The 12223-nt window shown below is 50.9% G+C and overlaps 1 protein-coding gene across 1 annotated transcript in view; it reads left to right on the forward strand.

Moving 5' to 3' along the window:
• The first annotated feature begins 2981 nt into the window (after window positions 1-2981).
• The window catches only part of SMO (smoothened, frizzled class receptor), a 36048-nt gene continuing 26806 nt past the window's right edge, over window positions 2982-12223 (forward strand). The window contains 2 exon segments of the mRNA XM_048502392.1: window positions 2982-3665; window positions 10947-11152. Of these exon segments, the coding sequence (XP_048358349.1) occupies window positions 3428-3665; window positions 10947-11152 (444 nt within the window). The 5' untranslated portion in view covers window positions 2982-3427.

Below are 12223 nucleotides of genomic sequence, written 5' to 3' on the forward strand. Positions count from 1 at the left end.
ACTGGGACATTCTTTCTTTGATCTATTATTTCCTCGATCTTTGCTTTATGGCTTCACACACTGGGTAGATAACTAGGCTTACCTCTGACACTTCTGGTCTCATGGGAAACGGGTTGTTTCCATTGTCTTGTGGGGGCAGGAAGCCAGGTGGCTTTATCTCTATCTGTCGCCGACCTTGCTTTGAAATAACTCTTTCTCACGTTCTTTTGGAAAACAGGAGGGGGGGGGGGACTCCTTTCTGAATAAAGGGGATAGCAAAATCCGGGTTCGCCAGAACTGGCTTTTACAACCTGGGTGCTTCGTTGCCTTCCAATAAACGCTGTTGATCAACAATACAGAGTCTGTTTATTGCTTCAAGGTTCGAGACCTAATGCCACCTCTCTTAACCACTACACCACACCGGCTCTCATTCGGCACCTGATGTTCCAGTGCCAGGAGATATTTACCTTCTTTCCACAACACAGCACTATGCTCTCTGCCTGTCCCGTTCCTCAGCTGCCCCTACACTTGGTTATTTTCCATGCGGTGCCCCGGTCAGTCTGTTTTCAGGCCTCCCAATACATCCACCCACAGTGTTCTCAGCTAATGGGAGCATCTTAAAATAATATATTCCTCCGCTGCTACGCTGAGGATCACGCCGAGGACGTTTTAATACCTTTCAAGAAAAACGACACCATGCCGAGATAGAGTTTAGAGTTTTATTTCCGCGTGAATCTTCTCCGCTGACCAAACGCAGAGAGAAATCTCCCCCGCCTTCTCACTCCAGACAAGTCGATGTGTAGGAACCGATTAAAAGTGCGTCTCCAGCGGATTTGTTTTGAGAGATTTTGTACAATATCCAGGCAGCGGGGGTCGGATTGGCAAAATACAGATTCTGTCAACCGCCAGCTCGTCCCCATGATGAAGTCAGTTGATGTAGAAGAAGAAGAGTTTGGATTTATATCCCCCCTTTCTCTCCTGCAGGAGACTCAAAGGGGCTTACAATCTCCTTGCCCTTCCCCCCTCACAACAAACACCCTGTGAGGTAGGTGGGGCTGAGAGAGCTCCGAAGAACTGTGACTAGCCCCTCCCATTTGAACGGGGCCACTTGGCACACTACCTGTATTGCTTAATAAACCCTGTTCAAAGGAGAGCCATAATGCTCGCCAGGTTTAATGTTATGCCTTCTGCCTTGTTACATGGCAGATTTAATAAGCAGGAAAAGGCTAAAAGATTGTGCCCAGGTAACGATGGCTCAGTTGAATCTCTGGCCCACCAATTACTTCACTGTCTCAGATTCAAGGAAATCAGATCCAAGTATGTGAATCTCACTCCTTTACATTTACCCCATCTCCCCGATTTAATTAGATTACACTACTTGTTGGACAGTCCTGATCCTTCTCTCTGTATGATAGTGGCAGACTTTCTCCTGGAAATTACTAAATGCCAGTAGATTTCCTTCGCCCTAACACGTATATCCTGTATTGTATATGCTTTTTAATCTGTTTTTATTATTGTTGTACTGTTTATGCCAATAAAGGCTTGCTTCACTGTGACTAGCCCAAGGTCACCCAGCTGGCGTGTGTGGGAGTGCACAGGCTAATCTGAATTCCCCAGAGAAGCCTCCACAGCTCAGGTGGCAGAGCGGGGAATCAAACCCGGTTCCTCCAGATTAGATACACGAGCTCTTAACCACTACGCCACTGCTGCTCCTATGTACGTGTGAATGGGCTAACATTTTGCAGTGGGTCACTGCACTCCACACGCCTGGAGAATCGGGGCCACCGGAGGTCACATGCAACGTTCTTAGCATCCCGCAAGCGCCAGCGATGTGCGGATACAGCCACAAAACGGTGAACCATCACTTGTACATTCAAAAGGACTGGCCGGCTGGGTGTTGCTCTTGATCTGACTGGACCTGCCCCCTGGACTCCCCCCAATTTAGGGCTTTGGGGTCCCCCCCGAGGCAAAAAGTCTACGCAGAGTGGGAATCGTGGCTTCTGAGGACGTGGCCACCAGCCTAAGGAAATCCCTGCCGGATGAGAAAATCGCCTGTCTTGAAGTTATTACAGGATGGTCTGTTGTGGGTTTTGGGGGCTGTGGTCTGGCAGCTTTTGCACCTAAAGTTTTGTCCGCCTCTACGGCTGGCATCTTGGGAGGCAAGTGATGGCGTTTCTCTCCGTTGGACAGGGGGCCTCTAAAGATGTCAGCCAGGGATGCGGCTGAAATGTAAATCTGCCACAACACGGCCATGCAGTCCAGGAGACCCGCGACAGCCGGTCAATTCCAGCTGTGCAAACTTTCGACAATACATCACCACAGAACGCCTGTTTGCTTTGGCCAGTTCCTTGGGGTGCCAACCTCCAGGTCTGGGCCTGGGAGTTCCCAGGAACTCCCCTCTCCAGACTTCCAGGTCTAGGTTCCCTGCGAAGCGAAGAACAACTCTGCATCTCAACTGAACTTTGCAGCAGTGGCCTAGGAGGTTAAGCGCTCGTGTATCTAATCTGGAGGAACCGGGTTTGATTCCCAGCTCTGCCGCCTGAGCTGTGGAGGCTCATCTGGGGAATTCAGATTAGCCTGTGCACTCCCCCACATGCCAGCTGGGTGACCTTGGGCTAGTCACAGCTTCTGGGAGCTCTCTCAGCCCCACCTACCTCACAGGGTGTTTGTTGTGAGGGGGGAAGGGCAAGGAGATTGTCAGCCCCTTTGAGTCTCCTGCAGGAGAGAAAGGGGGGATATGAATCCAAACTCCTCCTCCTCCTCCTCTTCTTCTTCTTCTTCTTCTTTTCTTCTTCTTCTTCTTCTTCTCCTCCTCCTCCTCCTCCTCCTCCTCCTCCTCTCAGCTGAATCCCCCAGGCTGGAGTTTGGGCCCACGAGGGTCTCCTGCCCGCCCCCAACACAGCTGCAAGGGGGGGGGGGCGCAAACTTTTGTTGCAAACTTTGGGTCAGGCGGAGTAACTATGGGGGGCTGCAAGCTGGGCCAAGGGGAGGAGGCGGTCGGATCGGGCCCGTCGGCTCCCGGGGGCGCCCAGTCCTGCCCCGAGGGAGGGGGCTGCTGTGGGGAGGGGGCGGGCTCATCCGTGCGGGCCCCCCCTTTCTTTGCCTCGAGCGCGCTCCCGGGCCCTGGCCGGCTCCTCCCAGCCCAAACTTCCCAGGCGACTTTCCAAAGGCGCGCGCCCCCGTCGCGCCCGCGCTTCCCCGGCTGGAGGAAGGAGGGAGGGAGGAAGAAGAAAGGAGGAGGAGGAGGAGGAGGAGGAGGCCGCCCCCGCCGGGCCGCCGCTTTTTTGGCCCCTCGGCGGGCCTCGCAACAAAGGCAGCCCCGGCGGCGGCCCCGAGGAGCGCCCGGGCGAGGCGGCCCCAAAGTTGGCGCAAACTTTCCTCCCCGTCGGCCGGGGCATGGGGGGCCCCGCGGCGTGGCCGGGCCCGGGGGCGGCGTAGCGGGCCGGGGATGGCCTCCTCGGGGGTGGGCCTGGCGCTGCTGCTGGGGCTGGGGGCGCTGGGGGGGCTGCGGGCGTCGGGGGCGTCCAACGGGAGCGCGGAGCGGTGCAAGCGCGCCGCGCCCTGCGAAGCCCTCCGCCAGCCCTCCTGCCTGGGCTCGCCGCTGCCCTACGCCGCCACCTCGGTGCTGCTGGCCGGCGACTCCCGCTCCCAGGACGAGGCCCGCGACAAGCTGCTCCTCTGGTCCGGTGAGTGCTTGGATGGGGGGCTCCTGCCTGGCAGGGGGTGGACTGGATGGCCCCTGGGGGTCTCTTCCGACTCGGGAGGGAGGGAGGGAGCCGGGCTGGAGGGCCTCTGAGCACGTGCAGAACGCCGCGTCCCTGGGGAGGCGTGGGGAGAGATCCGGTGAGTGCTCGGGTGGGGGGGCTCCCGCCTGGCAGGGGGGTGGACTGGATGGCCCCTGGGGGTCTCTTCCGACTCTGGGAGTCTAAGCCGCCCAGGGAGGGAGGGAGGGAGCCGGGCCGGAGGGCCTCTGAGCACGTGCAGAATGCCGCGTCCCTGGGGAGGCGTTGGGAGAGATCCGGTGAGTGCTCGGGTGGGGGGCTCCTGCCTGGCAGGGGGGTGGACTGGATGGCCCCTGGGGGTCTCTTCCGACTCTGGGAGTCTAAGCCGCCCAGGGAGGGAGGGAGGGAGCCGGGCCGGAGGGCCTCTGAGCACGTGCAGAATGCCGCGTCCCTGGGGAGGCGTTGGGAGAGATCCGGTGAGTGCTCGGGTGGGGGGCTCCTGCCTGGCAGGGGGGTGGACTGGATGGCCCCTGGGGGTCTCTTCCAACTCTAGGAGTCTAAGCCACCCAGGGAGGGAGGGAGGGAGCCGGGCCGGAGGGCCTCTGAGCACGTGCAGAATGCCGCGTCCCTGGAGAGACGGGGGGGGGGGAGAGAGCAGCAGGGACTCCTGGAAGGCGCAGTCCAGGGGCTGGGGGTGGGGTCCGCCTGCCTCCGTGGTGGTCATCTTCTGGGCAGCAAGAAGCCAGGTGTGGACATCTCAGGTAGGTCACGGCAGGGGACACGCCACTCTGCGCCACGGAGAGGAACACCGCTGGCCAGGCCACGTCTCGGTGCCACCAGGATGTGCCTCTGAAGATGCCAACCGGAGAGGCGGAAGAAAGTTAGGAGGAAAAGCCACGGGGCCACGGCCACGCCTTTTGGAAAACCCACCAGGGCCAACTTCAGGTGGACCATCCCAGCCTCCTTGTTCCTACCTGGATCTTCTGGAGAAAGGGAGCGCCCTCCCTGCACGGTTTCATCAGATCCCTCTTGACCACGGGTCTGCAACCTGTGGATCTCCAGATGTTCATGGACTACAATTCCCATCAGCCCTTGCCAGCATGGCCATGCTGGCAGGGGCTGATGGGAATTGTAGTCCATGAACATCTGGAGAGCCATGCTGGCAGGGGCTGATGGGAATTGTAGTCCATGAACATCTGGAGAGCCACAGGTGGCAGACCCCTGCTCTTGACTTATTGGCTGAATTTACACTTCACCTTTGTCTACAGCGGGGGCTCAAACTGGCTGGCATAATTCCCTGTTTTATTCTCACAACAACCTTGTGAGGTCTGCGAGGCTGAGAGTGTGCAGCCGTCCTGAGATCACCCAGTGAGCTTCTACAGCAGAGTGGGGATTTGAACCCGGCGCTCCTAGGTGCAAACCTTACCGCTCTGCCACACATCTTCCAAAGAACGGGTCCCGACTCCCAAACTTTCCACAAGGTCCCCCACCTTTGGTATGCCCCGGGGAATAACCAATGTGAAAACCACTGTGGTGTAGTGGTTAGAGCAGGAACGGACAGTGCGCTTCAAATTTGCAGATGACAACGAAATAGGAGGGGCAGCTAATACCCCAAGCAGACAGAGTCAGAATTCGAAAGGACCTGGACAGATTAGAGAGCTGGGCCAAAACAAACAAAATGAACCAACAGAGATAAATGTAAGATTCTACATTTAGGCCAGTGATGGCGAACCTATGGCACAGGTGTCAGAGGTGGCACTCAAAGCCCTCTCTGTGGGTACACACAAGCAGAGTTCATCATGTGGGGAGGAATCCCCCCCCCCCCCACACACATCTAGGCATGCCTGGGCCACTGGACTCGATTCTTAGCATTAAAGCTAAGACCTAGTTTTGGGAAAGCAGTATAGGTAACCCTGTTAAGTGCTGTTAAACCCCACTGATTTTCATGCAAAGAACTAAAGTGTGATCCTTTACCTGGGAGTGAGCTCGGTTGCTGGCAATGTGGCTTGCTTCTGAGTAAACCCTCCTAGGGTCGTGATTCACCCGTTCGAAGAGTTGCATGGTTGCTTCAAAGCAAAGCCAACAACTACCACCAAGCTTACTCCCGAGTAACGCACGTCTCAGAGCCAACCATTTTTTCTAAACTAAAACCTCAGTGTTCAGGTTAAATTGCCATGTTGGCACTTTGCGATAAATCAGTGGGTTTTGGGCTGCAGTTTGGGCACTCGGTCTCAAAAAGGTTCGCCATCACTGACTTAGGCAGAAAAAATGAAATGCACAGGTATAGGATGGGCGACACCTGGTTTGACAACACTACATGGGAGTCTTAGTAGACCACAAACTGAACATGAGTCAGCAGTGTGATGCGGCAGCCAAGAAAGCCAATGCGATTCTGGGATGCATCAGTAGGAGTATAGTGTCTAGAATCGAGTGATGTAATTGTACCTCTCTGTTCCACATGGGTCAGACCTCACCTGGAATACTTTGTTCAGTTCTGGGGACTGCAATTCAAGGATATTTGGTGGAGAGAAGGTTGAGAGGTGACATGGTAGCCATGTTGAGATATTTGAAGGGATGTCGTGTCGAAGAGGGAGCAAGCTTGGTTCCTGCTGCTCCAGAGACTGGGACCAGGAGTCACGGATTCTGACTGTCAGGGCTGTTCGACAGTGGAATTCATTGCCTCAGAGAGTGGTGGAGTCTGGAGGTTTTTAAAGAGAGGCTGGGTGGCCATTTGTCAGGAGGGCTTTGATTGTGACATCCAACTCTATGATAGTTGATAGATAGTTGACATTCCATGGGAATGTCAACTCAATGCATGGCAGCTGTGAAAAAGGCAAACTCTATGCTGGGGATCATTAGGAAAGGAATTGATAATAAAACTGCAAGGATTGTCATGCCCTTATATAAAGCAGTGGTGCGACCGCACTTGGAGTACTGTGTCCAGTTCTGGTCGCCGCATCTCAAAAAGGATATTGAAGAGATAGAAAAAGTGCAGAGAAGGGCAACGAGGATGATTGAGGGACTGGAGCACCTTCCTTATGAGGAGAGGCTGCAGCGTTTGGGACTCTTTAGTTTGGAGAGGAGACATCTGAGGGGGGATAGGATTGAAGTCTATAAAATGATGCATGGGGTAGAAAATATGGACAGAGAGAAATTGTTCTCTCTTTCTCACAATACTAGAACCAGGGGGCATCCATTGAAAATGCTGGGGGGAAGAATTAGGACTAATAAAAGGAAACACTTCTTCACGCAACGTGTGATTGGTGTTTGGAATATGCTGCCACAGGAGGTGGTGATGGCCACTAACCTGGATAGCTTTAAAAGGGGCTTGGACAGATTTATGGAGGAGAAGTCGATCTCTGGCTACCAATCTTGATCCTCCTTGATCTGAGATTGCAAATGCCTTAGGAGACCAGGTGCTCGGGGGCAGCAGCAGCAGCAGAAGGCCATTGCTTTCACATCCTGCAGGTGAGCTCCCAAAGGCACTGGTGGGCCACTGCGAGTAGCAGAGTGCTGGACTAGGTGGACTCTGGTTTGATCCAGCTGGCATGTTCTTATGTTCTTATGATTCTGCAATTCCTCACATGCTGTATAATGCACTTTTTGCAGCTGGATTTTGTGGTTTGAAATGGCAAAATTCGCTTGCAAGCGATTGCTAAGGTGGATAAAAAGTGCATTGCTCCGTTTGTGTGGAAGCGTCTTTAGGGGATTCGTAAGTGGGAGGAGCTTTGGAACGGATTGTGAGAGGTTTAGAGAAAGTCGCAAATCCAAGTTGGTCTCCAGGTGGAGAAATGAGTGAAGGAGGCGGCCGTCTCGTGCTTAAACTTGATCTGTCTCAAACCTGGTTTGATAAGATCTCCCTGGCAAGATCGCAGTCAAAGAGCCGTTGCATTCCACGAGCGTGTCGTGCTGCGCATTTTTACAGCCGCGCCTGCATGCTGCCATTGATTCAGCCCCACAAACCTTGTACTTTGGGAGGCATTTTTTAAAAGCAGCTGTAGTTCTACAACATTATAACATTTGGGTGCTGTGTGGTTTCCGGGCTGTCTGGCCGTGTTCTAGCAGCATTCTCTCCTGACGTTTCGCCTGCATCTGTGGCTGGCATCTCCAGAGGATCACCCAAGTGATTCCGGCCGTGAAAGCCTTTGACAAAACATTTTAACAGTTTGTTGCGGCGATGGCCTTGGTCCCTTGGATTCATAGTTTCAATTACAAAAAAATAAAGAGTATGTCTGTAGCCATAGAGCAGTGGTGGCGAACCTATGGCACGGGTCTACCAACGGAAGGTATCACCAAATTCCAAAACAACAAAGACACTGTCGCTGTGGCTCCATTGACTCTCTTACCCATGTCCTCCTAGAGTGTCAAATAGTCAGTCACAAGCCTTTATTGGCATAAAATAAACATACAAAATCAGCATACAAAATTTGCCCATTATTGCTCACAATTATAGACACTGGTACTAAAATACTAAATACTAAAATATATACATGGTCCTTCTGTAACTATAGGACATTCCTTCAGCTAAGTTAACTCACTTAAACGTCATCGGATACTGACAGAAGCTAGCAAAATTACTGCTGGCTATATGTGGTCATAATACATAGACATTGGTTGGTATTCATCTAGACTTACGTCTATTATTGTTAGCAGAAATTTTGCTACATTCTCACACACTGTGGGATCCATGTTGTTCAAAAGCATAGGTATCTTAAGAGCATCAGTTAGATTGTTATACAGAAATGGGATAAGTGCAGATTGTGACATTCTGATTTTTGCAAACCTTACACAATGAAAGAGGGTATGATCGAGTGTCTCCACCTGACCCATATTGCATGGACATAGCCTCCTCTGTTTATCAATTTGTTGATATCTGCCATAGAGCAGCATAGAAGGCATTAGATTGAATCTGGCCAGTGTTAAAGCTCTTCTTAATTTAGGGTTGGTGATCCACTGTAAATAATTGGCCATGTGTCCTTGTTCAATTGGAATAAGCAGGGTCAGGGGGGAACACGTTTTCCTCGCAGCTGTTATCATATCCCGATACTCTTGTTCTAATAGCTTAGTTTTCAAGCAGCTATATGCTTCTAGAGTGTCAAATAAATGCAGATGCGCGTCTCAGATTAATTCACCCTTTATTAGTGGCGAGGAAAATTTCTAACCCTACGGTTGCCATACATTTTCTTCTTGGAGATTACAATGCTCATACAACACGTATGGTAGCTCTATACCTGACAACCATTTTAAAGTGCTAATTTATTCCCATTTTATTACTTTTAACTGTATTTTTTAAAATATATATATATATATAATACCAGTACACTAAACCAAATTGGTTTTTTTATTATTTGGCACAGAATCAAATTTTTAAATATAAAATATGATACATAAAACAAACGTAGAACTTCTTATAAAAGATAGGTATCTTCTCCAATCTGTCTAATCTGCATGGTAGGATACCTATTGCTGTATCATTTTGCTTTTAACTTGCTAAACAGATCTATTTTTATTGCAATTTTATATTAGATTGTATTTTTACATTGATGTGTTGGGGTATTTATTGTCATTTGCTCGGGCTATTTCTTTTTTTTTAAAAAAAATCTGAAGTTATTTGAACCCCTTGAAGTCAACCGTCAAGTTATCCTTGCTATTTCCTTGCTACTGAACTATCCTTGAGACTGAAGAATGTGTCTGTGTAAATCTTGATCTATTTATGCCTATTAAAGGTTAATAAAGATAAAGAAAAGATGTCACGGGTGAAAGAGGTGGCACTCAGAGCCCTCTCTGTGGGCACGCACAAACAGAGTCTCCCCCCCCCCCCCACACACATCTAGGCTGGCCTGGGCCGCTGGGCTCGATTATTAGCATTAAACCTAAGACCTAGTTTTGGGCAAGCAGTGTAGGAAACCCTGTTAAGCGCTGTTAAACCCCACTGATTTTCATGCGAAGAACTAAAGCACTACCCTTTACCTGGGAGGAAGCTCGGTTGCTGGCAATGGGGCTTGCTTCTGAGTAAACCCTCCTAGGGTCGTGATTCACCCGTTGGAAGAGTTACACAGTTGCTTCAAAGCAAAGCCGCCGACTACCACCAAGCTTACTCCCGAGTGACGCACACCTTGGAGCCAACCGTTTTTTTCTAAACTAAAACCTCAATATTCGGGTTAAATTGCTGTGTTGACACTTTGCGATAAATCAGTGGGTTTTGGGTTGCAGTTTGGGCACTCGGTCTTGAAAAGGTTCGCCATCACTGCCATAGAGAAAGATGGATTCTTAATAATGTAAATAAATTTCATTGAGGAGATATAAAGGAAAAGGTGCAGTCCTTGTAGCACTACAATGAAAAGGGCTCCAGACTTACTTTTTCCTGAGTGAAAATTGGGAGGTCCAGCATGCTTTGTTTTTGTTGGCGAGGAACACACAATCTACTAACATCTTTTATGTGAAACAGGGTGTTGCTGCTTTCTCCTGTGGCTGTCCAGACTGGAGCTGCAGCATGGGTGGGCAGGGGTCCCCGATGTGGTGCCCGCTTCCACCTTTCCTAGCACGAGGATGATTGAGGGACTGGAGCACCTTCCTTATGAGGAGAGGCTGCAGCGTTGGGGACTCTTTAGTTTGGAGAGGAGACGTCTGAGGGGGGGATAGGATTGAAGTCTATAAAATGATGCAGGGGGTAGAAAATGTTGACAGAGAGACATTTTTCTCTCTTTCTCACAATACTAGAACCAGGGGGCATTCATTGAAAATGCTGGGGGGAAGAATTAGGACTAATAAAAGGAAACACTTCTTCACGCAACGTGTGATTGGTGTTTGGAATATGCTGCCGCCAGGAGGTGAAAGGTGATGGCCACTAACCTGGATAGCTTTAAAAGGGGCTTGGACAGATTTATGGAGGAGAAGTCGATCTATGGCTACCAATCTTGATCCTCCTTGATCTCAGATTGCAAATGCCTTAGCAGACCAGGTGCTCAGGAGCAGCAGCAGCAGCAGCAGAAGGCCCTTGCTTTCACCTCCTGCAGGTGAGCTCCCAAAGGCACCTGGTGGGCCACTGCGAGTAGCAGAGAGCTGGACTAGATGGACTCTGGTCTGATCCAGCAGGCTAGTTCTTATGTTCTTAATATACCCATTTTCATACATAAATGGTTTAATATTTAGTAGCGGGAATGGGTGGCGTTTCCCTAGACATCGAAAAACGGACCCCCCGGATGCTCCTCCGTCCCCCCCTAATGTTCTTCTCTTCCTCGAAAGGTTTGCGAAATGCCCCCCGTTGCTGGGACGTCATCCAGCCCCTCCTGTGTGCCGTTTACATGCCCAAGTGCGAAGATGGCATGGTGGAGCTGCCCAGCCAGATGCTGTGCCAGGCGACGCGGGGACCCTGCACCATCGTGGAACGGGAACGGGGCTGGCCCGATTTTCTGAAATGCACCACAGACCACTTCCCAGAAGGATGCCCAGTAAGGAAACATTTGGGGGGATGCTTCTGGGTCAGCGGCAGAGAGTCTGCTGGGCATGCCAAAGGGGGTGGGATGATGCCATCGGCTTTTATATGGTTCCTGTTTTATTTTATGCTGTTTTTTATCTGATGGTTGTTGGTTTTATTATATGGATGTTGGTTTATTATATGGTTGTTCACCACCCTGAGCCGTCCAGGGGAAGGCGGTCTATAAGACCAATAAATGAATGAATGAATGAATGAATGAATGAATGAATGAATGAATGAATGAATGAATGAATGAATGATGGTTGTTGGTTTTATTATATGGATGTTGGTTTATTATATGGTTGTTCACCACCCTGAACCGTCCAGGGGAGGGCGGTCTATAAGACCAATGAATGAATGAATGAATGAATGAATGAATGAATGATGGTTGTTGGTTTTATTATATGGATGTTGGTTTATTATATGATTGTTCACCATCCTGGGCCCTCCAGGGGAGGGCGGTCTATAAGACCAATGAATGGATGGATGGACGGACGGACGGTCAGTCGGTTGGTCCCAGGTGTAGGAGGTTAAGAGCTCATGTATCTAATCTGGAGGAACCGGGCTTGATTCCCAGCTCTGCCGTCCGAGCTGTGGAGGCTTATCTGGGGAATTCAGATTAGCCTGGGCACTCCCACACATGCCAGCTGGGTGACCTTGGGCTAGTCACAGCTTCTCGGAGCTCTCTCAGCCCCACCCACCTCACAGGGTGTTTGTTGTGAGGGGGGAAGGGCAAGGAGATAGTCAGCCCCTTTGAGTCTCCTGCAGGAGAGAAGGGGGGATATAAATCCAAACTCTTCTTCTTCTTCATAAGCATAAGCATTTTATTGTCATTGTGCACGCACAACGAAATTTACAGCAGCATTCCTCGATGCACACAGTTCCAGACTCAGGCCCCATCCTCCCTTTCCCCTTCCTCCCCCCATCCCTACACAGCCCCAAACACATCAACACGAAGCCACGGAGTTCAGCATCGCCACAGCTCTAGAGTAGAAGCTGTCTCTCAGCCTCTTGGTCCTAGTTTTGATAGTTTTAATAGATGTTG

This window comes from Sphaerodactylus townsendi, linkage group LG06 (assembly GCF_021028975.2).
Source record: "Sphaerodactylus townsendi isolate TG3544 linkage group LG06, MPM_Stown_v2.3, whole genome shotgun sequence".
Lineage (NCBI taxonomy): Eukaryota > Metazoa > Chordata > Lepidosauria > Squamata > Sphaerodactylidae > Sphaerodactylus > Sphaerodactylus townsendi.